The sequence below is a fragment of the Mus caroli genome, chromosome 17 (genome assembly GCF_900094665.2).
Source record: "Mus caroli chromosome 17, CAROLI_EIJ_v1.1, whole genome shotgun sequence".
NCBI lineage: Eukaryota > Metazoa > Chordata > Mammalia > Rodentia > Muridae > Mus > Mus caroli.
Genome location: NC_034586.1, coordinates 20166632 through 20191865, shown reverse-complemented (window position 1 = coordinate 20191865; position 25234 = coordinate 20166632). Strand labels below are relative to the sequence as shown.

The following is a 25234-nucleotide window of genomic DNA, read 5'->3' as shown; positions in this document are numbered from 1 at the left end:
TTGACAGTTTAGTTTACAGGTCAGTAGTGGCAACTTGATCCACTCCCACACACTTCACAGATACACCAGTAGTCTAGTTTGGAAGAGTCAGGATAGCAAAATGAATCAAAAGTGGTGGCACTATCTAGCAGAGACAGCCAGGCAGTACAGACAGCCTCCTTAGTACAATTCAGTAGGAGAGTTCAGGAGTGATGCCAGGAGAAGTTCTCTGCTGTGCCTCTTTCAGTGAAGCAATACTCAGCCAAGACTCGACTGACAAGCGTTGTACAGCTAGTTCTATAAGTCAGTCTAGTTTAGCTTTGGTCACTGCTTGTCAAGTCCGATTTACACTCTCCAAACATCCCTTGTCTTTATGTATCATGTCTCAGCACGTGCATCTGTCTCAGCTGACATCACTCTGCCAATCATCCCGAGTCCTCGGAAGCAGCAAGAAATTGTAGCACAGCATCGGAAGTGGTTTGGTGCATTTCTCTCTATGGAATCCCAACAAATGTAGCTCAACTACATGATGTTAGGCGGACCAATACATTTGTATTGTTAGTGAAGAATCCTTCCTTACGTATCCTTTCACAGGCTTGCTTTAGCAGAACATCTTTTTCCCATGTCTGCTTAAGTTAAATGTTCCTTCATGAGTCTGCCTTAGCCTTTCACCTGTGTCCACTTCAGCAAAACACCATCCAACCAACTTTCCAAAGAACCCTTAAGGTTCCACTTCCCACATACACTACACACATGCATGCACCAAACACATTACATACACTATACACACATACACACACCCAACACACTAAACACACATAACCTGATATGAACTTGGTGGGAGAGAGACCCTATATTCCTCAAATGGGTGGACTGACAATTCTCAACAGATAAAACTTAGGCTAAATAGGTACCAGAAAAGAAACCACTAACAGTGAAGACACGAGACACAACTGTAAAGGTCTAGGTAAAATATTAAGGACTAGATGTAATGGTAAAGTCTAGGTAACTGTGAGCTGGCTGGCCTGCCATTTTGTGCTGTTATAGGAAACTCTCTCATGCCCAGGTTGATTACATATCCTCTTATGTCCTGTGCCCTTGGAAGTCAGTAGACCTGCTTTGTATAGTTACCCACAATAAGCCTGGACCAGAACCAACCACCCAGCAGCACTTCCTGCACCTGGGGATGAGCTTTTTATGGCATAGGCTATTCCTGGGATGGACCCCAGTATAAGAGAGACACCTGCACCAATATAAGAAACTATTTGGAATTAGACTTCTATTTTAAGTAGGGGCCTAGTAAAGTTTAAGTTCCCAAGACCTCTCTGGGAACTGACATCCTACTTGGCAGAAAGAGACATGTGTGTGGGTAACTGACATCCTGGTTTGACAAGTTAAGACATGAATGTTAGACAAGTCACATCCTGATTGACAAGTTAGGACCTGAATGTTAGACAAGGCAAGTCCCCTGCCACAGTTGAATATCACATCCAATGGGAGCAGGATAAATGTGCAACACAGACCCGTTCCTAAGGATGTCCCCTACCCCTAAATCCTGATTGGTGGAATAACTTGACACAGATTTGTGGATTTTAGGCTTAAACCGTATAGGATCTTAATTCAAGATTATGGTTCTGTTCCCAAATCTGGACCATGGCTCTGATAGACCAGCCCGGGGATGTATGCTCAATAAACTATCCCTGTCTGACGGAGATTGGTGTTCATGCACTTTGGGTGGCCATTCCTGGACCCCAAAATAAGGATAACAAAGAAGGTGGAATATCAGAAAAGCACTTGCCATATTTGGAGAGAGCCAGGTTGAGTGCTATCTCAGCAGTTTAAGAGTCAAGAGAAAGAAGCTAATGGCCTTGGTGCCTAACTGTGACTCTGGTGGAAGGTAGCAGAGAGGAACAGAAGCTGAAACCTTTGCCCAAGTGGTTAACTAACTGTGAATTACTGTCTGCTGGACTGTGCTCCATCCTAGGGGGCCAGGGAGAATCTGTTCCTTCCCTCGAGTTTGTATCGATATCTACATTCCTTGCCTAACGGTCCCTTCCTCTACTTCTACGACCGACAAGGTGCTCTCTCAAGATTGGCTCACACTTTCTTTTGCAGCCATTGTCTACTTTATGTTTGTTTTCCAAGACAGGGTCTCTCTGTGTAACCCTGCTATCCTGGAACTAGCTCTGTAGACCAGGCTGGCCTTGAAACTCACAGAGATCCTCCTGCCTCTGCCTCTTGAGTGCCACCATCACCTGGCTGCTTTTGTGGATCCTGCAATTACACTGGCGATGGGAGGGTAACTGAAAATGTTGCTATTGTGAATCAGGTACCTAGCAGACTTAATTTCCTTCTGCCTCAACCAGACCACGATTCTGAATGATTGGGATGGGGTCAATTTAGGGATAACGTGACCTACCTGAAATAAAAAGCTCAAAGGGAAAGGGGCCAGGAACAGTAGCAAGCACAGTGCCCTAAGGCATACAAGGCCTGAGAGCGATAAACCCAAGGAAGAAGTGGGTTTAGGATTAGGTGGTAAAAGGTAGCCTGAGACCCTAAGCTCTTAGCCTCAGGACAAACTAGGGAATAGACCACAGGCCCAAGTGCTTAGATACAAATATCCTGAGACACAAAACTGTCTGACCACCTGGGTGACCTATAGAAAAGAGCAAAGCAAAAACACTAACCACGCTACTAACATAAGTTACCAAGTGCTGACATTTTTCTGTCTTGCCCTGGTTTTATGATCATAATGCCATTGGTGTGTGCCAAGGCCAGTGCTGGTGGAGCAAGAATTCTCACTGGACACTTCGCAGCAGTGAGTGTGAGCCTCATTGGACAGACAGAGATACTTAGGCCCAGGGAAGCACATAGCTGGTGAGGGGGTTCAGCTGAGCATGGAACCCCAGAAACTTTGTCGTTTGAGTCATGCCTTCTCGTGACTGTTTTCTCTACAAATAACTGCCTGCTACTTGTTCACATACTACCTGCGGCTCAGCAGTTGTCCTTATAACTGTGGCAACTTGACTGTCTAAGGCAGTGGTTCTCAACCTGTGGGTTGAAATCTCTTTGGGGGTTGCATATCAGATATCCTACAGATCAGATATTTCCATTCTGGTTCCTAACAGTAGCAAAATTACAGTTACGAAGTAGCAACAAAATAATTTTATGGTTAGGGGTCACCACAACATGAAGAAGTGTATTAAAGGGTTGCAGCATTAGGAATGTTGAGAACTGGTCTGTACTGGCTGGTTTTGTGTGTCAATTTGACACAAGTTGGAGTTATCACAGAGAAAGGAGCCTCCCTTGAGGAAATGCCTCCATGGGACCAAACTGTAAGGCATTTTCTCAATTAATGATCAAGGGTGGGTGATGCCATCCCTAGGCTGGTAGTCCTGGGTTCTATCAGAAAGCAAGCCAGTAAAGAACATCCCTCCATGGCCTCTGCATCAGCTCCTGCTTCCTGACCTTCTTGAGTTTCAGTCCTGTCTTCCTTTGGTGATGAACAGCAGCATGGAAGTGTAAGCCGAATAAACTCTTTCCTCCCCAACTTGCTTCTTGGTCATGATCTCTTGTGCCGGAACAGAAACCCGGACTAAGACAAATAGGTACCAGCATAGTGGGGTATTCCTGTGACAAGCTGACCATGTTTTGGGGAGGACTGTGGAAGGACTTTGGAACTTTGGGCTAGAAGAGCCATTGGGATGTTAAGAGCTCTGTGGAATGTTCTGTAGGAGCTTGGAAGATAATGTTGAGAACAGTGCAGAAGATGGAGGCCTGGTTTGTGAAATTTCAGAGGGAAGATTAAAGACTCTTATCAGGGCCATTGCTGTTTTGATTGTGAAGATTCTGTGGTTTTGGTTCGCTGGGGTGAGGAATCAGCTGTGATTAACAAGATACCAGAACTACTAAAGCAGAAACTTTGCATTACTGGGACTATTGATGCTGGTTAGCTGGAGCTAAGAGATTAGCGGTGATTAAGAAGAGACCAGAGGTTAAATCTTCTGGGAAGTGTTTTCTGAGAGCACAAAGAGTCTGTGTTCCAGAGATAGCCAAGGTTGTACCTTGTGCTGTGGCTGGACTTGGTAATGTGTAAGAGTCACCCAGGTGGTACTGGTTTTGAAGGCATAAAGGGGTCACGCAGAGCAGCTGAGGCTCGGCACTGTGAAAGGAAGGCCATGGAAGGCCATTGGTGAAGGTGCAGCCTCAGTTGCAATTGAAGGCCCAGGACTGAAGGGGTCATGCAAAGGAGCTGAGGCTTGGCACCATGAAGAGAGCCTATGAAAGGCTATTGGTGAAGCCAATAGTTGCAGCAGAAGACAGCAGTGTTTTGGAGATGCCAGTACCATGAGATGACCACTAAGAACAGCAGCTGCAGTGGAGTACAGGCAGCAGGAGCTTAGAAGACAAGGTGTGTGCTACTAAGGGTAGAGCTGGAGAAGTGACCTTGGAAGAGTCCAGAAGATCATGAGTGGAACCCAGACATTGGACAGTTAGAGTTTGATTTTGCTTTTGATTGATATTTGTCTGATATTTTTCCCTCTTGAAGGAAGAAAGTATTTTAGTGGAGCCACAGTTAAGAGACTCTGAATTGTAAAAAGACTTTGAATTTTAAAAGAGATTGGATATTTTAAAGGGATTGAAAATTTTAAGATGCAAGAATTTGTAAAGACTGTGGGACTTTTAAAGTTATTTAGATCTTGAGGATGAATAAGAAAGTCAGGGTTGAGGCTTAATAGCAATGTATTTATGTGTCAAGTTGACAAGGGGCCAATTGTACTGGCTGGTTTTGTGTGTCAATTTGACACGAGCTGGAGTTATCACAGAGAAAGGAGCCTCCCTTGAGGAAATGCCTCCATGAGTCCAATCCCTCCAAGGCCTCTGCATCAGCTCCTGCTTCCTGACCTGCTTGAGTTCCAGTCCTATCTTCCTCTGGTGATGACCAACAATGTGGTAGTGTAAGCTGAATAAACCCTTTCCTCCCCAGCTTGCTTCTTGGTCATGATGTTTGTGCAGGAACAGAAGCCCTGACTAAGACAGACTCTCAGGCAGGAAGCTGTCACTCTGTAGTCCACTAGGTTTCCACTGGGAAGGAAATGTTTGTGGCCGTAAGTTAAACCATGGACAATACTGTTGTAGTGCAGGTTCTCTTGTGCTGTCAGACTCGGATGGACTTCTCTTTCTCTTTTCTTTTCTTTCCTTTTTGTTTTTGTTTTTTGTTTGTTTGCTTTTCAAGGCAAGGTTTCTCTGTGTAGCCCTGGCTGGCCTAGCTGGAATTTAAAGATGTGTGTCACCACTGCCCAGAAAGGACATTCTTTTTTAAAAACTAAATAACTTAAAAACCTGTTTTACATGGACAGGTGTTTTGCAGCATATACGTCTATGTACCATGTACATGCCTGGCCAACTGGAGCAGGCATTACATTGAGCTGCTGGCTGCCATGTGGGTACCTGGATCAAACTCGGGTCTTCTGAAACAACAGTCAATGCTCCTACCCTGGGCCATCTCACCATCTCTTGGGGTGGGGTCATATATTTATCAGGATGCTGTCAGTGAGTCTGGGGTTAGGCCTGGCCTGCCAGATGGTAATGTTGCTAACCTTCCCACCTACACATAAACTTCTGAACAACTTGGGAAAGTCTTTCACAGGTCTGGCCCCTGTGCCTGGCTTATGACATTTTCCCTTTGTTAGCTGCTGCTGCAAGTGTTCCCATGATGGGGTTTTTCTTTTGGGAGCAAATTTTGAGTTTGTACATACTGAAATCGCTCAGTCTTTTCCTCTAAGGTTTACTCCCCCCACCCCACCCCCGATTAAAATTAGTTATATGCCCTGGTGTTTTGCCTGTATATACATCTGTGTAGCACATGAGTGCTTGCTTGGTGTCTGCAGAGACCAGAGGACTCTGATCCCCTGGACTGGAGCTGTGGACAGTTTCAGACACCACGTGCATGCTGGGAATTCACCCCAGTCCTCTGGAGGACGAGCCAGTGCTCTTCACCTCCGAGCTCTCTCCAGTTCCAGGTTTTCTTTTTTGAGATAGGATCTCTTAGCTGTCCTGGAATTTACTATATAAGACAGGCTGATCTCTAAAGCATAGACATCTGTCTGCCTCTGCCTCCCATGTACTGAGATTTAAGGCGTGTACCACTGTGTCTGGCTTAAGAGATACTTTGCTTTCAAGAAACAGGACAGGGTGGGGAACTACATCCCAGCACGGTCAGCCAGAACCAGCTGGTTGACATGGCAACTGTTGTGACAATTCTCCTGACACAGGTCTGCTCAGCTTAGTTCACTTTCCAGGTTTAAAATCCCATCCTAAAGCATTAGCCTTATGTTTCTCACCCGGTTCACCACCATCAGGTGATGAAGGTTCCCTCGGTCCGGGGCTTGGAAAAAGTGGAAAAAGCGAAGTGGTATGCCAGCCTTCAGTCTCTTTTAGGAAAATATTTCCCGTTTGGGTCCACATGTAATTTCTTCGTGTGTAACTGAAGCGCAGGTGGTATTTCACCTGTAGAAACAGAAGTGACAACCAATCGTTCTGAACTCACATAGATCCATCTGCCTCTGTCTCTCAAGTGATGGGATTAAAGGGCTGCACCACCATGCCTAGCAGTATCATATTCTCAATGCCAAATATGCAGGATCAATGGAAGGCTACCACCGCGTGTGAGACAGTTGCTCAGTTTTACCATCCAGAACGTAAAGAGCTTCCTGTGTTTATTTTTTAAAGACATAGTTAAGTCCCAAAACAGCTGCTATTTTCTTCCCTGTCCTAGTTGGTTTTATCTAAAGAGACCCGGAGACTTTCTGTAAAACCCCCAAGTGAAAGGGACCTCAAGTGACTGTCCAAGGTTGGGTAGATTTTTTTAAAACTGCTCTGGACTGATAGGTTAACACCTCAGTAGGGACTGAATATCATACTGGTTGCAAGGGACAGTTTAGTCTTTATTCTCATCAGGTGGGGCTAAGGAAACCCATCCTGTTTGCTGGTAGTAGGCTGTGAGGGGACGGTGAGGCTCGGGACAGGGTGTGTGCAGGGAGGTCACTCTCACCGCCAGCGGCAGGGGGTCCTGGCTGTGGTTGAAGCTGTGCTCAAATACCACAGCTGCCAGCACGTTGGAGGAGTGGTTGTCATAGCGAATGTAGTCCTCGAAGTCCTTCTCAGAAGAGAAGCCGTGCACTGCGGACAAAGCACCAAAGCACACATTGCCCAACTATCCCTGCCCCTTGAAAAGCCCGGGAATGTCAGGACACTTCAGATAAAAGACAGAGTTCTGACAAGATCGGCAAAAGCTTTGGAAACCCTCAAAAATAAGTGGCTTTTGTCTTGGCCGAGACTTAGGCTGCTTCGAACAGACCCGCTCAGTCAGAGCTAAGGAATGGACAACAGCTAATCTTCCTGCTGCAGTGTGGGTCAGAGTGGCGTAGCAGGCCCGCAGCAGGGCCAAGTCACAGGAAACTGTCACAAAGCAGGGCAGGGGCTGCAGGCTATGGCAGCAACAGTGCTCTCCAGCTCACCCCACCCTGATTCTCTAACGCCTGGCCATGGCAAGCTTCATCTTTTACTTTATTATTATTACTAAGAGACAGGGTCTTTCTATATAGCCCTGGCTAACCTGGAACTCATTATGTAGACCAGGTTGGCCTCAAAATCACAGAGATCCACCTGCTTCTGTCTCCCAAGTACTAGGATTAAAGGTGTGCGCCACCAAGCTTTAAAACTTGGAGTTGCTCAAGTGACCTCTGTTCCCTGGCCTCCTTTTTTATACAGGGCATTGCTGTAATCACTTGTTGGTTAAAACAAGTTATAAGAAGTACATGCCAACAGGAAGAAGGAAAAGGGACAATAGTTTTTTATCTTGAAAGCAAAGATGCAGAAAAGGCTAGCACACTTTGCCTGGGCGGTTCCCTCCACAGGCCGCTGGTGATATCAGAGCTGTCCTCTGAAGCCCCAGCCCAGGAACGCTGTTTGTCCTGTGTACTCAAACTGTGCTCTGCTCCCAGAAGGAACAGCTTTCCTGGACTGAGTCTACTTGCCTGTTCCTGTTCTCACAAGGTGTGGCCATGGAGCCTGATATGACCAACACTGCCACACGCTTCTTCATTGGGCCCCTCAGTCCCAGACAGATGGGAGGCCAGGCCCGAGCCTCATTTTGTATTGAGACAAGGTAGCCCAGGGATAAATAAAGGCATATAGCCAACACGATGAGCCACGGAGTGTGGGTGCAGCTTCCCCTGCATGCAAAAGGCAATGAAGCCGCCCAGAGCCAAACCCCAAGAACCTCCTAAGTCTCCTGGTCTCACCTCTCATCTTGATCATGAATTCCCTTTTCACCGTCTCCGTGATGGTCCTGGCAGCATCGCTGTGGGAAGGGACATAGGCGAGCTCCCAGGTCCCCCCAGGTGGAGGGAATGAGAAAAACAGGGGCAGCTCCTGGATGGACTGGTCCGGGTAGACAGTGGCATTGGGCACATTCTCCGACTGGATCTTCAGGCGAAGCCAAATCAGGATCCCAGAAAACAGCAGGGGCAGGAAGAGCTCCAGGACTGTCACTAGAACCTTCCGTTTCTACAAGGGAAATGACCGGCCGGGTGACATCCACAAGCGCTCCACCCTCGGGCTCTCCCTGGGGACTGGCTGGACGACGGCCACCTTTCCTTGGGTCTGCACTCACCTTCAGGGTATAGTTCTTCCAGAGTAGGAGGGTGAGCTGCCGCAGCACTGCCATCTTCCTGCTGGCACAGTGCCAACACCAACCAGAGATCGAGACTTAAAGATGGACAACTGGAGTGCCATGGAAACAGAGCATGGTTACCTGGGGAATCGCTACAGGCCCTTTCCTCCATATTCCCTCACCTTCCTCTCTGCGACCTGAAACCTGAACACGCCCTTAGAGGAAAGCACTCTGGGGCAACTGCTGTGTTTCTTTTCTCGGCATGCTTCATTGCATGTTATTTATTTATTTTTGTGTGCATGCATGTGTGCACTTACAAGTGCCCTGGCGTAGCTGTGGAGGTCAGAGGACAGACAACTTGTCCTGGTGGGGTTTGTTCTCTCCTTCCCAGTACATGGGTTTGGAGGGTCCAGCTCTGGTTCTCAGGCTTGGAGAACAATGCCTTTACCCACTGAGACCCCTTGCCCACCCAGCACCATGCTCTGTGGCTCGCCACTGCTGTCGTGGTATTCAGTATCTGACCCACACGACTCAGGTGCTTTAGTTACTATGCAAGTCCCATTATATAGCAAAATGTCTGGCTTACAGAACTCCCAGCCTTGACTGGCTTTATTCTTTCGTTTTTGGTTTTTGAGACAGGGTTTCTCTGTGTAGCCCTGGCTGTCCTGGAACTCACTCTGTAGACCAGGCTGGCCTCGAATTCAGAAATCCTCCTGCCTCTGCCTCCCGAGTGCTGGGATTAAAGGTGCGTTCCACCACTGCCCGGCGACTGGCTTTATTCTTACACAATATAAAACCAGTACAATAAAACTCAGGGCCAGAGAGGGAAAAGTGTTTGCAGCCACACTTGACAACCAGTTTGACTCCTGGGACACAGGTGAAGGTAAAAGAGAACTAAAAATTATCCTTTGACTTCCATACCTGTATCATGATATGTATGTGTGTACACATGCACTAAATTAACCAACTAAAAACAAGACAACTCAACTTAGTGTCTTGGCTACAGGTGGTTTTTAAGACTTGAGGGACAGAGAAGCGGAGGCCTAGGACTGGGGCTTTCGATGGCTTTGCTGACCCAGGAACCCAGCGGCTCAGGCAGTTGTACAAGTGAAACAATCAATCCTCTTTTGAATCTACTAGCCAGTTTTTCCTCTCATTATTATTACAAATATTGAAACCCAAATCTTCACTACACGTGGCCAGCCCCTCTCTCCTTCACATCGCCGTTACTGAGATAGGGTCTTGGCAGGTAGCCCAGGCTGGTCTCAAACTCACTAAGAAGCTCAGGCTACTCTTGCCCTCTTAGTGAGCCTCTGCCTCAGCCTCCTGACAGAATTATAGGCACATGTCATCACATCTGGCATGAGAAAATGTGTCCTAAAAGCATCTCTCCTATTTTACAGATAAATGTAAACAGTTAATTCTGGCACACACAACTAGAGGGAAAAATCTGCTAAGAGTTTATCAAACATGAATGATAGCAAAAACAAAATGTATGCTTTCATACTGAAACAAGTTTTACTGCATTTCAAAGATAAAAAGCAGAGACCTTGAGCTGCTAACCTGATGGAGAAGTGGGTGGTCTGAATAAACTCAGGTAAAGCCGGCAACACCCAATCAGGAGGGTCCCATTCGTCAAAGAATGGAAGTCAGGTGTGACAACTGGAAGAGACAGAAGGTGAAGGAAGCCCCGGGGGTTCCTGAGAGCAGAAAGCAGAGAAAGCACTTCCCAGATCAGCCTCTCCACATGGGGACAAGCCTGGTGACTCACGTGGACAGTTTATGTTTAGTTCAGCAGCTCTATGTTCATGGCTAATATTAACCAAACAGCAGCTCTCAGTCAGATGAAGGCTCACAGATAATTCATGAGTCACTCATTAATGTGCAAAAGCTAACCTGCTTCTAACGCAGCAGCTGGAGACTCCAGAGCACATTGGGTGAAGAGCTAAGCCCTAGCCAGGCAGTGGCTGTGCACATCTCTAGGCCTAGCGCTTTGGAGGCAGAGGCAGGTGGATCTGTATCAGTTTGAACCCTGTCTCAAAACCACCAAAAAACAAAAACTCCACCTGGCCAGGAGCAGTGGGGTATGCCTTTAATTTCAGCACTTGAGAGGTGGAGACAGAAGCAGGTAGATCACCATGAATTTCAGGCCAGTCAGGGCTACATAGTGAGATCTTGTCTGGAAACAACAACAAAAACAACAAAGACAGCTGGGAGTGGTGGCGCACGCCTTTAATCCCAGCACTCGGGAGGCAGAGGCAGGCGGATTTCTGAGTTCGAGGCCAGCCTGGTCTACAAAGTGAGTTCCAGGACAGCCAGAGCTATACAGAGAAACCCTGTCTCGAAAAACCAAAAAAAAACCAAAACAAAACAACAAAGACAACAAGGACCCACAACCACCAAAACCCACACAACAAACCTCCTATCAATAAAGTCTTAAAGACAACGGTAGATGATTGATAAAGAGCAATGAGTTAATGATTTGGTAAGACCTGTGGTTATTTTAAATTTTTAATGTTATGACATTCTGAGTTATTTATTTATTCTATGTGCGTACTGTTTGTAGATGTGGGTCAGAAGACAACTTAGGGGGTCAGTTCTTCCCATCCATGTGGGTTCCAGAGGTCAGACTCAGGTCATCAGGTCACCTGCAGTGCCTTTACCCACTAAGCCATATCATTACTGCAGATCTGTGTTTATGAAAGGTTTCCATAAACAGTGCAGCTACAAGAGATCAGGAGGCTCCAGTTAACGCCAACCCAGGCCGGTGGCTCACTTGACTGAGCTGAACTTTCTCCCTCCACCAGAAAGGGATATAAAAAGGTCACAGTTCGAAAGAAAGGCTTTCAGGGTCAGGTATAGCTCAGTTGGCAGAATGGGAAGCAGGACACTCTGGGCTCAACTGAATATACTGTACACACCGGGCACGGTGGCAAATGCCCGGGCTCTTAGCACCTAGCAGGCAGGACGAAGGAGAGTTCAAGGTCATCCTCCTCCACAACACAGTTCAAGGCCAACCTGAGCTACACGAAACCCTGTCTCAAAAGGAAAGAAAAATATCCTGGTTAACGACATAGACAGTTCCCTTTTTTGGTTATCGTCGCAGAATATAAACACTCTCTTGCTTATTCCCACTCCTTTCAAGCCCAGAGTGGCAAAGGACGCCCAGTTCACCGCCCACTAGGCAGACTGCAGAAGCAGCACCAGAAACTGACCTGAGTTCCAGGAAAGGTTGGCTGAAGGTGTCACTGCAAGGCTGCGGGTGAAGTGGCCTGGCGGTGGCAGTTCTACACAGATGACCCTGGGGTGGAGCCAGTGGTCCCCTGGACAGAAGCAACAGCCCTAGGGAGCAGGAACGCTGAGATCTCCAGGGACATCTGGAGGGACCTGGGGCTCATGGGCATGATGTGCTGGCACCTTTGGTAGATGAAGGGTGCTTCAGCATAATTTGAAAAATAACCATTAAACACCTTTTTCCAAGTTAGAAACCAAGAGAGCCTGTGGAAACCATGAGTTCCGACTTTGTTTCTTAGGGACCAGGGAGTATAGATCAGCGGTAGGGCACTTGCCTAACATTCACAAGAGCCTGGTTCAAGGCCCCCAGCGACACTCAGTAAAGAATACCACTAAAACAGAACAGCTCTGACACCGGAGAGGTGCAGAGCTACAGGGTTCATAGAAACAGTGGTGCCTGGCATTGTATGCTCATGGCTACTGATCTGGCTCTGGCTCCGAGTATTATCATCCTTGACAGATGGAGAACAAAGGAAAATACTGACCAAGAGCAAACTGCAAAGTAAGCAGTGTCAATGCTTGAACCTCAGCCTGTCTAAGCCTCTATCTTTTATATATAGGACATATATTATAGATACATTATACATTTATAGATAAAGTAAAAAATACGTATCTTCCATATTCTAGACTCAGTGAACATCCTCCTAACGTTTTTCTGTGTCGCTTCTGGAGTGTGACCTTAAAGTCAGTCCCACCTCCTCTTTACTGCTTTAATTTGCTCCCATTGCCCCCCAACACCCTGCTTACGGCTTTGTCCTCGCTAAGCCTTATCTGAAATCTCAGTGAAGGCATATTTGCACTTGCGCATGTTCTGTTTGAGCAAAGGCATCTAAAGGAGATCCTAGAATTACAAAATCTGGAGCACTTCCTGGTTACGAAAGTCAATGTATGCAAGGGAAGGAAGTTAAAGCTCCTTAACAGAGAGTCCTCAGAAGTGGCAGTGGCTGGGACCTGAGGCTGGCCTCGGGGAGGGGACAAGAGCCAGATACTCTAAGGTAAGCAGCAAGACTCACTGGGTCACTTTAGCTCCCCACCCCTTACAAGAATCCTCTGAGAATGTCCAACTGAAGAGGGCTCAGCTAACTCCTGAGGAAACAATCAAAAGGAGAAGGCAGTCCCCCCCCCCCCGCCCTGCTCCCAAAGCCTTGCTTGTTCTTGGTTAAAATATCAAATATTGCACAAGGCAATGAGTATTTCAATGTTTGTATTCGAAGTGGGCAATCAAATGGGTATAAGGCAAGGGCTGATTTCTGAAAACCCTGTTGGCAGGTTGTAGGAGTCCTGTCAAGATGGTTGTGCCAGCCCATGAGCACTGTGGTGCATCTGCTCACAGCGAGCTGGAAGAACCCCAGTCAGTGCCCGGATTGAAACCAGGGCCCCATGCACACCAGGCAAGAACTCTACCACTTACCCACCATGGCAGCTTCCCTGAGCTCTGTCATCTGATTTCTTGGTGCCACATAAAGGTTTGTAAGCTTGGTGTTGAGGGTACTGAGGGGCTAAAAAACCAGTGACAGGGAGCTGGTGCCCGGCCCTGGGTTTGTGCCCAGCACTGGTGCACTTCCCTTCACAAAGTCACAGCGATGAGAGGACAGGGACCTTAATAAGGCCATGAGTAGGCCGTGAGGTTGTGCAAAGAGACTGACAGCCACAGTGTTTCACATCGGTGGCCATTCTCGGTGCCCTTCCTTCAGCATGAGGAGCTACTTTGCCCTACTTAAGATGCTCTTAGGAAAACATCTGATTATCAGTCTGGAGAATTCCCAGCAGCAAGCCAGGACCAAAGGTCTGTGTGCACCCACTGAATGTGCACTGAATGTACTTAGTTAATATTTGCTGACAGAATCTGTGGCTTTTTAGAATACAAAACCAAAACATTATTCTTTCAATGAACATTTGCCAAATGTTCGCTGTGATGGGTACAACACGCTACGTAAGGATTTACCAATGGATACAATAATGCTCTTAATCCAAGGAGTTTACAGTCTGTAAATACTTGTCTCTCTTATAATTGTTGGATATTAGGTCAAGACAGTTTAGTCAAGGTTTCCATTGCTTTGAAGAGACACCATGGCCATAGTAACTCTTACAAAGGAAAGTATTTAACTGCGGCCAGCTTACAGGCCTAAGTTTAGTCCATTATCATCATGGAGGAAGCATGGTGACATACAGGCAGATATGGTGCTGGAGAAGGAGCCAAGAGTCCTACATCTGGATCAACAGGCAGCAGAAGAGAGAGTAAGCCACTGGGCCTGGCTTGAGCTTCTTAACCATCAAAGCCCACCCCCAGTGACACACTTCCTCCAACAAGGTCACATCCTCTCCAACAAGGCCACATGGCCTAATGCTTCCAAATAAAATCCTGGAGTAGACAGGAATTAGCTGTATGTATACAGGACAGAAAGTAAGACAGACAGAGGGCTGGCTGACCACGGTGCTCAAGTTGCTTTATCACTGAGGGGTCACAGGAGGATCATGGAAAAATGAAGGGACATTTGTGAGAAACATTCCGTTACCCTGAACATGGACATGTACCTGACAGTAGCGAACAATGAGACAGAGATGAAAGCAGACTGAGGTGGCGGCGGCTGCTGCTGCTGCTGCTACTTATAGGGTCTGCCTAGTATGTAACTTGGCTGTCCTAGAACTTGCTATGTACACCAGAATAGCCTCCAGAGCCAGGCTAGATCCATACGCCTCTACCTCTGAAGTGTAGCATTAAATCATGTACCACTGTGCTGAGCAGATATAAGGCCCCAGGAAAGAGTTATAGGGTACAATTCTAGCCGCTGAAGCATATGTGGTTTTCTGCTACTTCTGACTTTGTTCATGATCTTTTTTTTCTGAGGCGATTTAAACATTGGAAAATGTCAAATGCAATGGAATCTGTGGATGAACTATATCAACCAAGATGATTATATGTGCAGATGCACATATAATCAAATAAAAGGGAGGCTAAAAGGTACATTTTTAGGGTCTGGCCCTCATCTGTGAACCTTACCAGTTGTTTCCAAGCAGAATGAACAAGACAGTACATCACAGTGGAGGGACAGTGAGCAATTTTCTTGTATTCTCTAAAAATAAGAAAAAAAGCTGTATTTAATACATGGATGCACTCTGGGTTTCCCGGTCGTGAGGCAATGGCTGTGGCATCCTAAGGAAGGGCCTGTGGCACAGGTGGTGGCCAGGCAGGTCTTGGGAGTTTACTTAAGCATCCCAGGTGTAACATTTCCATATTCAAGATACCTTTTTAAAAAGTGTCATGGATGTGGTTTTTAAAAAGAGACGGAGCAGGTAAGACAGCACGGAATTTAAAGGTGCTTGCTGCCAACCCCGGGGGACCCGCTCAGACCTCAGGAACCTGTGCTAGATGGACAGAACTGACTCTCAGACACTGTCCTTCGATTTCCCCACTCAGGCACATATACACACTGCAGAAACAAAAGTAATAAAATGTGTCACAAGAGACTGACCAAAGCTTTACAAACTTCATAGGTATCTGGGAAGTGGGGACACAGAGTTCACAAGCTAGCTTGGAACTTACTGGCCAATTTAAAAAGGAGGGCGTGTGGCTTTCTTTTATGAAATTTCCAAACCCTGAGACCTCTAAAAAATGTAAAATAACAAATAACTGTGTGAAAGTAATATGTGAAATAGCCTTTAAAGAAACAGGGGCCAGAGAGCTGATTCCGCAGTCAGGAGCACTGACTGCTTTTGCAAAGGACCAGGTTAGGTTCCCAGCATCCACGTGGCAGCTGGAACAGTTACTGTTCTGTAACTCTGGTTCTAGGTGGGCTGATGCAGGTTCTGGCTACCACGGGTACACATGATGCACATGTATATACATAGACAAATATTCATACAAGTAAAATAAAAACAAATCTTTAAAAAAGGTATAAACATATTCAGGCTGAGGAGATGTCACTGGGTAAACTGCCTGCTACATAAATAGAAGGACCCCAGTTTGGAACCCACGCACCCATGCAAAAAGCTGTACACGAGAATAGGTGTCCATAACCCAGTGCTGGAGTGGAAACCAATGGAGGATGGGGGCATAAAGACAGCTAGACTAGTGAGGTGCAGGTCCAGTCACGGTCCTGTCTCAAAAAATGAGGTAGCAAGCAATAGAAGAAAACACCACCGATGACCTCTGGCCTACACACACACACACACACACACACACACAAACACCCCACACACACCCCACACACCCCACATACACCCCACACACTCCACAAACACACTACACACACTACAAACATACACATACTACACATATACACACAGACACACACTACACACACACACCAACCACACCCCCGTACCATACACGAACTATACTACACACGTCACACACACCCCCCAACCACCACCCTCCACCCCTACCCACATACTATACACATACACCTCTGCACCACACACACACATACTACACACACAGACACACAAACACCACACATACAAACACAAACAAAGACACACACCCCAACCACACACACAAATACAAATCTATGGACACATCCTCCTTGAAAAAAATCTCTCCCTCACCAAACCCCCATACTCAGGAAGGGAAAGGTAACAAGGCATGAGAATTAGAACTTTCAAAGAACCCATGCGAAACCCAGCATACTAGTGAGAATGTCTGAACATTGATGAGCTGTGGTCAGTGTCTCAAGTGTCCTATAAAGACTCATATGTTAAAGGCAGAGTCCCTAGCTTGGTACTATTGGTAGAAATGTTAATAGGTGAGGGCCTGATAGGAGGTCTCACACTGCTGTAACCCCTTTGAGAACTCTAGGGATCCAACCATGGTGTCTGCAGCTTTCATCGGCTCCAGGTCCCTCACCACTGTGTGCTACCTTACTAAGCGTCAAAGCTACGGGCCAACTGGCCATGGGCTGAGACCTGTAAGACTACGAGCCAAAATACGCCTTTTAGATAAAAACTGCCTCAAGTATTTACAACAGCAACAAAAAGCTGATAAGCAGCATCACAAGTCCCACAGAATCAACTAACCTGGGTCAATAGGGGCTCACAGAGATTAACTGCCCACCGGAGAGGCTGCGTGGGCCTGACGTAGGCCCTCTGCACATACATTACATTACAGCTGTGTAGTCTGGTCTTCGTGTGGGACCCTCTAACAGCGGAGGTAAGGGCTCTGACTCTGCTGCCTGCCTTTAGATCCCTTTCCCCTAACTGGGCAGCCTTGTCTAGCCGCAGTAGGAGGAGACACACCTAGTCTTACTGCAACTTAGTATTCCAAGACTGATTGATATCCAAGGACGGCTTCCCTGGTTCCGAAGGGAAAGGGAGGAGGGGCAGCTGGCAGGGGTGGGGAGGAAGGGACTGGGAGAAGAGAGAGGGGAAGCTTCAGTTGGCATGTGAAGTTAATCAATGTTCAAAGCTGGTAAGCATAAGATTGTTAATAATTATATTCTGCTACCACGGATGCTATCTGAGTGTCACATCTGCAGATCTAGGCCAAAAACCATTCAAGGCCAGAATTTGTGCTTTTCCGTTTTCCCAGCCTGCATCCACCCAGAGCATTTGCATGGCAGGTAAATGAGCTCAGACCCAAGCGCAGGTCTGTGCCCTCGCAGGTGTGTCCTGTTTATTTGTACACTCAACAGCAGTTGGTTTCTGAAACAGACAGACCTAGAACCAGGTTTCAAATGCTAGGACTCAGGCGTCACTACAGCGATGAGCCTGACCTCACGGCTTTCAATGTACAGGGCTTGTTTATACTATATTTATACTATAATTGTTTGTCTTATTAATAATGGGCCTAGCAAACACAGAAGTGGATGCTCACAGTCAGCTATTGGATGGATCACAGGGCCCCCAATGGAGAAGCTAGAGAAAGTACCCAAGGAGCTAAAGGGATCTGCAACCCTATAGGTGGAACAACATTATGAACTAACCAGTACCCCGGAGCTCTTGACTCTAGCTGCATATGTATCAAAAGATAGCCTAGTCGGCCATCACTGGAAAGAGAGGCCCATTGGACTTGCAAACTTTATATGCCCCAGTACAGGGGAATGCCAGGGCCAAAAAGTGGGAGTGGGTGGGTAGGGGAGTGGCGGGGNGGGTATGGGGGACTTTTAGGATAGCATTGGAAATGTAAATGAGGAAAATACCTAATAAAAATATTAAAAAAAAGAAAAAAATAATGTTGGAAGATTTTAATCATGTTAACTTTGCCTCTTATCTCTCTTGTTTGTTTGAGACAGGGTTTCTCTATGTAGCCCTAGCTGACCTGGAACTCACTCTGTAGACCAGGCTGGCCTGGAACTCAGAAATCCGCCTGCCTCTGCCTCCCGAGTGCTGGGATTAAAGGCCTGTGTCACTATCACAGGGCCTCACCTCATGTCTTTTAAAAAGGTCCATATTCATCTATATTTCTAGATTCATTTGTCAGGATTCATTATCAGATGACACACACGGACACACATGGACACACACACTCACACACGGACACTCTCAAACTCTTTTCTACACAGCAGCACACAAGAGGAAGCACCGGGATGACCTGTTTACACAGTGGCCTTTATGTGGGTTGGGTGAGTACAGCCTGCAAACCACAGCTTCTGATCTAGAGCCTGAGTCTAAAACTGGGTGATCCGTTCTGCAGGCCCAGGTAGAGAAGTGCAGTTTCTGGAACTCATCGTTCCCTGCTTTATCCAGAGCTGAAAACAGTGGGTCTCCCTTAGAATTGGAAGCTCTTGGTAAGAATCACCAAGGTGTATTTCAGGCAAAAGATGTGTCCCAAAGCAGGCTCTACAAAAAGAATTCTACAAAATGCGTGCTGTTGCTTGCTTTCCTGCCTAATTCCCATGCTACAGCCTCGGTCCCATTCCCTGGATAGCCATCTTTTCTGCCCTCCTAGGCATGGGGAGTGAGGTCATGAAGCAACAGGCGTCCCCAGAGAGGTAACCATGGATGTTCAGTAACAAGTGCAGCAGCAAGGAGCTCATTACAGCTTCTGCAAAGGTGACCACTGGCCTGTTGACGCCAGGCCTGGTGCTATTCCCAGGGAATGGCACTGATGCAGGGATGGGCCACAGGCCTTTCACTCCACACACAGAATGGGCCTTCAGCACTTCAGTCTGCTGAGAGTATCATCCAACATACTGCTCTAACTGATGAGACCCCATCATTTCCTAGCCCACTTCAGAGCCAGGCCCTGTGAATGCTGCCTCTGATAAGCAGAAGTTCTTCATCTTAACTGCAAAGCAGAACCTGCTAGAGGTGTTTTCAGATAGAAACTTCAGTCTGAGGCCTACCCATGAAGACTGTAGGCTCTGACTGGGCACAGGAACATTTCTCTGGAACAATTCTATCTCTCATTCTCAGTTCAGCTCTCCTACTCCTTTAGACACGGGTGGCACCTATTTTGGATGTGTCCTGTACCACTTAGCCCATTCTTTAATAAAAACCAATCACAGCACTTATTTCTCTGTGCTGTGGTGGTGGGCATGCATATGCCATGGTGTCTGTGTGGAGGTCAAGGACGACTTGCTGCAGTTGGTCCTCTGTTATCTTGTGAGACACTGGGATCTAACTCAACCTGTAGGGTTTGATTGTTAGACACCTTAACTCCTGACCCATTTGGCCAGGTCTGCTTCTGTTTGAAGCCACTTTCTTGTGAGTAAATTAGTGCCATCTGAAGATCTCTACGGGCAGGGATCATCTGGTGACTCAGAATCATGCCTGGAGCCTTGCGCATTAGAAGGCTGATGAACATACCTGAGAGTTCTAGAACGTGGCTCTAGGCAGACAGTGTATCAAAGGAACCTTCTGCCAATTGCCAGAAGCAGGGCTGAAGGAGAAACCATAAAGTCCACAAAGGCCAAACTAAGGCCTTCCCAGTTAAGACCAAGTCAAAATAGTTTCTATGTGACAGCCTGTAACAGGGAAAGTTAGTGGCTTGTTAAAAAGAACTCCAGCTACCTGGTCATGCTCCAAAAGGCTGTTCTGTCAGAATGGTGGAATGCCACCTGCCCTAGAGGAAGATATTATCTGTTTGCAAGGGCTCAATTCAAACCAATGTGGGTGAGGGGGATTCCCATGGCACTCATTTTTTTTTTTAAATCAACTTTCCCTCTCCCCACCCCTTCTCTTACTTCCCACGAGGCAAGCTTTCTAAAATGGTTTCAGTCTTTTCAAGCTTACAAATGGCAACACCAAAACTCTCTGAATGAAATAAGGCTGCTTAGGAGACAGGGGCAGAATTCAATTCCTTAAGCCTTTCCTGGGTCTCCACATTGTTACTACAAAGCCCCAGTCACTCATTGGGAGAGCATTTCCTGAGTGCTCCTCACGTTACAAACACCAAGTCCCTTTTTATGATACAAGAACTGTTCAGGCCTGGAGGCAAAGGGACAGACAGAAATACCCTTTAAGACAAAGCCCAAATGGGCCACACACAGGGAAAGCTCAAGCATGCAGTACCAGGAACCTGGTACCCAGGCTGGAGCCCTGACCCCCAGGAACTAGTCGAAGTTCGGGGCCGGTCGTTCTGAGCACCAACACCCAACACCGAGACACTTGACCAGGGCACAGTTGCTGTAGTTGCTGTGGTTCCCCCTTCCGAGTTCTGTCTTGCACACTGAGGGCTTCGCCAACTTCAACCCCTATCAAAGCACCCCTTGAACCCTACGTTAAAGTTCGTGAAAACGAAGATGCTGAAGCTTGAAGAACTGGGAGGAATTCCATCCAGGACCAGCACTGGCCGGTTGAGCCTGGAGCATTCCGCCGGCCTGCTGTGTCGCAGCCCGCAAAGCGCCTGAGGGCGGCGGCTGTCTGTCCACCTGCCAGGCCCGCACAATAGACCCCGTAACGACCCAGCGGTCTGTGCGGGTTCCTGCGAGCCCAGCGACCCCGCTGTAGCGGGGACACACCCAGCATGAGGACGCCAAGACATCTACACCTGCAGCAATACGAAGGGTCAGTCCGCGAGCTGGCAGGTCCCGGCGGTAGGCAGGGACTCGGGAGGCCCCAGGTTGGGGCGCTGCCCGCTGGCAGAGTGGAGACCCGGGCAAGGACGGGAAATCTCAGAGCCCCGAGCTAGCGCGCGAGTGACAAGTCCTAGTGACACTCACCGACCCTCAGCGCCAGGCTGGCGGCGGTCTGCGCAGCTCTCTCGTCAGGTTCCCTCCCTTAGATTCCCGGTCCTGCTCCAGCCTTGCTGGGGCGGTTGCGGCCGAAGCTGACTACTGAGGCGGCGGGGCAGAGAGGATGCGCCTGCGACAGGCGCGGGTGGAAGAACGCACCAGGAAGCTCCGGCTCCTGGAGGGGGGCGCGCGTCGGAGCGCGCGTGCGCACTGGGCCGCCCCTGCAGGTGCCCCGGGGTTGCCCCCGGCCGGCTCAGCCTCGCCTAGGCTCTGGATTCAGCGTCTGCGCAGTGCCTGGCACATGTTGCCCAGCTCCGACAGAGGGCGCTCTGCGTAGCGCGTGCACCCCTCCCAGTTCAACATTCCGGATCGTGCGTCTGCGCAGTACTCCACGCAGGTCGCACCTCCAGTGGGCAAGCGCGTGTAGGGTGGGGTGAGCGTGCGTGATGGGTTGTCCCTGCGGGTTTTCTCCGCATCCGCCACTGATCGTGCAGCACGCCACTGGTCGCGTCCAGCAAGCAGTAGGCGTTAGTTTGGGGTTCTGAGCCCCGGGGTCGCTGGCCTGAAGCTCATCTCTGGACAAATGTGTTTCAAAGCAGTTGAGGCTGTAACATCAAGAATCTCACTCACTTTCGCAGCAGGATTCAAGTTCCTCTTTCTCCTCAGCGCTCTCTCCCCATCTCACTCCTGTCACCAAGAGAAAGTGCTACTTGCTGCTCTCGCCTCAGCAGGAGGAACCCAAGCCCTAGTGAGGTTAGGTCTAGGAACCTTTCAGAGGCGACAGCCCGCCGCTAGGAATGGGAAAGTCACAGTCCAGCCCAGCAGCACCACTAGGAGAATACAGTCAGGGGTTCTCAGGGATCTGGGTCTCCTCAGGCAGAAGGCAGGGGCGTCGGGGTCTCTTGGGCGGTAGAGTTCCCTCGGACAGGAGATTGGGGCACTAGGATTTCTTCAGGCAGTAGACAAGCATAGAGGTGGGAGGGGGTTGTGGTTCCTTCAGACTGTAGGATGCGAACATCTGTGTGCCCTCGGCCCAGGCAGGAGGGAATGGCATTGGAATCACAGGTTGCTGCAGCCTGTGCAGCCGCGCGGCCGCCCGGGAGAAGCGGGTGGGGTTGAGCGTGCGCGTGGCAGTGTCGCGGGGCCAACAGTCGTCGCGGGCGATCCAGCGGATCCTTCAGTGCCCGTGGCCACGGACTAGGTGCCTGCGGTGAGTGAGGCGCAGCCCTCCCCGCGGACCAGACCTGCCTAGCCCTAAGGTAACCCTGGGATCCTGACTTCCGAATCAATGCCAGTTACACTGTGGTCATAACCTCTCGAGCTCTCTAGGGTCCTGTATGGCTAACCAGAAGATGGGCTCCCTAAGAAAAGAGCCCTTGCCTGGCACATGGTCAATTCCCTGGGGTCCTAGAACACCTTGTCCAGAAATGCTCTAGTCAAGTTTGCCGAATAAGGGAGTCTCAAAGACCTGGCTTCAGGTCTTGAGTCCTTCACTAGTGTATTCAAGTCATTGCACTTTCCAGAATCTTAAATTCTCATTCCTAAAATTGAAATGGTAGTAATAGCCTATTCAAAGGTTGCTGTTCCCTCCCAACCACCACTTTTTTTCCAAAGTGAAATGAGAAAAGTGCATGCTTAAGTGATTATCATCATGTCTGGCACTTAAATGGCAGCATATGCCTGTTGTAACAAGCATGTAGTGGTGTGTTGTGGGGAACGGGGGGGGGCAATTAAAGCAAGGTGGGGATTTGGATTATTGGTGTGCTGTAAACATCTCCAAAAGACTTTGTCCCCAAAGACTTTCTCTCCATCATCCTTCCAACCCCAAATGTCTCTCCCATTCTCTATTTCATGATAGGAGGTGTATGAATCTGGCTGACTGGAACTGGACGTTAAACTCAATCGCTTTTCTTTCAAAACAGCACTTGCCATTTCCAACTTAAATGGACCCATGCTTGCAATTCTTTAGTCCTTTCCAAACCTAAGCCTAGTTCTGTAGAACTAAATCTAGGAACAGAGCTGGGTGACTTAGAATTCCCTTAGGCAAAGGGGAGGTGGAGAGCATTCCTGATGAGTGTTCCTCAGAATCTCACAAAGTAGGTGTCTGGTGTCAAGTTCTCATTTTATTGTGTATTGAGGAGTACTGGTGAAACTGGAAAAGGAAGTATTGAAACACCCATCTAACACCAAATTCAGAGTCCTCAACAGTGTATTGTTAGAACTGAAGATACTGTTATTTGAAACTAATCTAAACACAATCGCACGGGAATGTGTGTATGTCATTGACTATGTCAGTGAGTTATGTAGGCTTGTTCTATTAAATATCCAGGTAGCACAGAAACTGTAGCAGCACTGTCATAGTGGTCTTTGTGTGAATCTCTATCTTGTTTCAAGTGTAATTTGCATAGCTTTTAATCATCTAGAAGCTTTAGAGGTGTTTCATATAGATGATTAGTATATTCCCAAATTTAAAATTTAGCAAGTATTATATAAATATATTCTTGTTCAAATTTTAAAACAAAAGGCCACTTTTTAAAATAACTGCTATTCTCTTCTCATGCCATTTGTTCAGTAAATACTCTCTCTATAATTTTGTACCTGTTTATGTAAATATATAGATTTGTCTATAGATGTAAATTTGACATGTGACATTTGCATCTCTCTCTCTCTCTCTCTCAATCTCTCTCTCTCTCTCTCTCTCTCTCTCTCTCTGCCAGATAATCCTGTCTGAGCCCATTGGCTAAACAGCATTATTTTACAGACAGGAATACGTTCACACAGCACACAAGAGATTCTCTTTGTATAGTTCTTGTGGTACTCAAGTTCACAGCCACACTTTTGGCATCCTGCCTTAGGATACAAGTTCTGTATGTTTTCTTACCATTGTGGTACAATCTGCATGAGCTGATGAAACCCCAGGGTGTTGCACTCACCTCGTCCAGCAAGAAAAAATGCAACATGGTCGGATTCTTCTCAACAGCCTTTTTTATTTCAGGAACACCTCGCTGCTACGGGAACCCTGGAAACCCCGGGAGGACTCCTTATATACACCCCAGCACTGGGGAGAGCTATGTGTCCTCCTGGGATTGGTCAGTCTGCTGGCACTTTGATTTGTATGCACCCGCTCGGGAGGGGTTGGTGCCAGATTCGGGCTAGCGCCTGCGCAGTGGCGTTGTTTACTGCGACGGTGTACCGGAGGCTGGCGCCATCTTTTAGGCGCCCGGCTGCCTACATCGCCCCTTTTTTGTTTAATAATATGATGCTGGACTAGGTCTGGGCAAGTCTGTCCATCGGCCATGGCTCCTGTCTTAGGTCGATCCTTTCATGTCACAGCCTTACCCGTCCTAGGGTTACCCTATCGCCTCCAGGCCCCATGTCTTAGGTTGGTCTGTGCATAAAGAAAGTTGCCTGTCACTGGATACCATGGATCCGTGTGACTACAACTGCCAGATGACCTAGGGCGAACTCTTAATTTTTAAAGAGGCCAGCCAAACATTGGGAGATGCGCCATCAATGCTTGGTACACCACTGCCTTATACTGAGCATGCTCTCGTTTGAATCGACACAATAGTCAGATACAAAAGACACAACCCAGGAGGACCACTGCCCCCTGGGCCAACATTCCTGCCCATGCCTTAAAAAATGAGAAGGCATTGGCGATCCAGGAGGTGAAGTCCCCCATGATGACTTCCAGTCGAGTGCTGTTGAGTTTGGCAATCTGGAGGAGCAGCTTTCTGGACAACTGCTCTGCTTTAGCCAACTAATTTCCTACTCAGATAAGAGGCGAATCTGTTCAAGAGACTGAGAGAAATTAGCTTGTACAACTTTATACAAGGGGCACCAATGGGCATAGGTGGCAAACATTTCAAAATCTACTATAGGCACAAAGGTGGGAAGTTTCACAACCACAGCAGTATACCCTGCCAACACTCTGCTAAAAAACATGTCCTTCCGGAACTATTACAATCTATATCTCTGTCGGGGGGAGCAATTTTCACGTCAGCTTCTCTGGTACCCAAATGGGGTGTTCTTGACCTTGTGGAAAAACACAAACAGCTCCCCTGGATCTCGAAATAACGGGATCTGGGCCATACCATTTTCCAGTTAGGACATCTTTCCATTTGACATCCTGTTTAAGGATAGGCGAGGTCATGGCATGCCTATCTGCAGC

General features: G+C 47.8%; 2 protein-coding genes across 11 annotated transcripts in view; one reads left to right on the top strand and one right to left on the bottom strand.

Moving 5' to 3' along the window:
• The window catches only part of Abca3 (ATP binding cassette subfamily A member 3), a 57796-nt gene extending 36451 nt beyond the window's left edge, over positions 1–21345 (bottom strand). Inside the window, exons 1-8 of one of the 6 annotated variants that reach the window (XM_029471085.1) lie at positions 21052–21345; positions 14952–15024; positions 11872–12073; positions 10220–10356; positions 8657–8766; positions 8286–8550; positions 7034–7161; positions 6324–6489 (exon numbers count right to left, since the gene is read on the bottom strand). In XM_029471085.1, the coding sequence (XP_029326945.1) occupies positions 6324–6489; positions 7034–7161; positions 8286–8550; positions 8657–8710 (613 nt within the window). In that variant the 5' untranslated portion in view covers positions 8711–8766; positions 10220–10356; positions 11872–12073; positions 14952–15024; positions 21052–21345. Of the gene's footprint in view, positions 1–6323; positions 6490–7033; positions 7162–8285; positions 8551–8656; positions 8767–10219; positions 10357–11871; positions 12074–14951; positions 15025–16966; positions 17160–21051 lie in introns of those variants that run through there. The other 5 variants (XM_021186035.2, XM_021186034.2, XM_029471087.1 and 2 more) reach the window with 5 other exon arrangements.
• An 890-nt stretch (positions 21346–22235) lies between these two features.
• Positions 22236–25234, top strand: part of LOC110283822 (ATP-binding cassette sub-family A member 17) — a 94970-nt gene continuing 91971 nt past the window's right edge. For all 5 annotated transcript variants that reach the window (XM_029471709.1, XM_021149351.1, XM_021149349.1 and 2 more), the window contains exon 1: positions 22236–22322. The gene's annotated coding sequence lies outside the window, so the exon portion shown is untranslated. The remainder of the gene's footprint in view (positions 22323–25234) is intronic.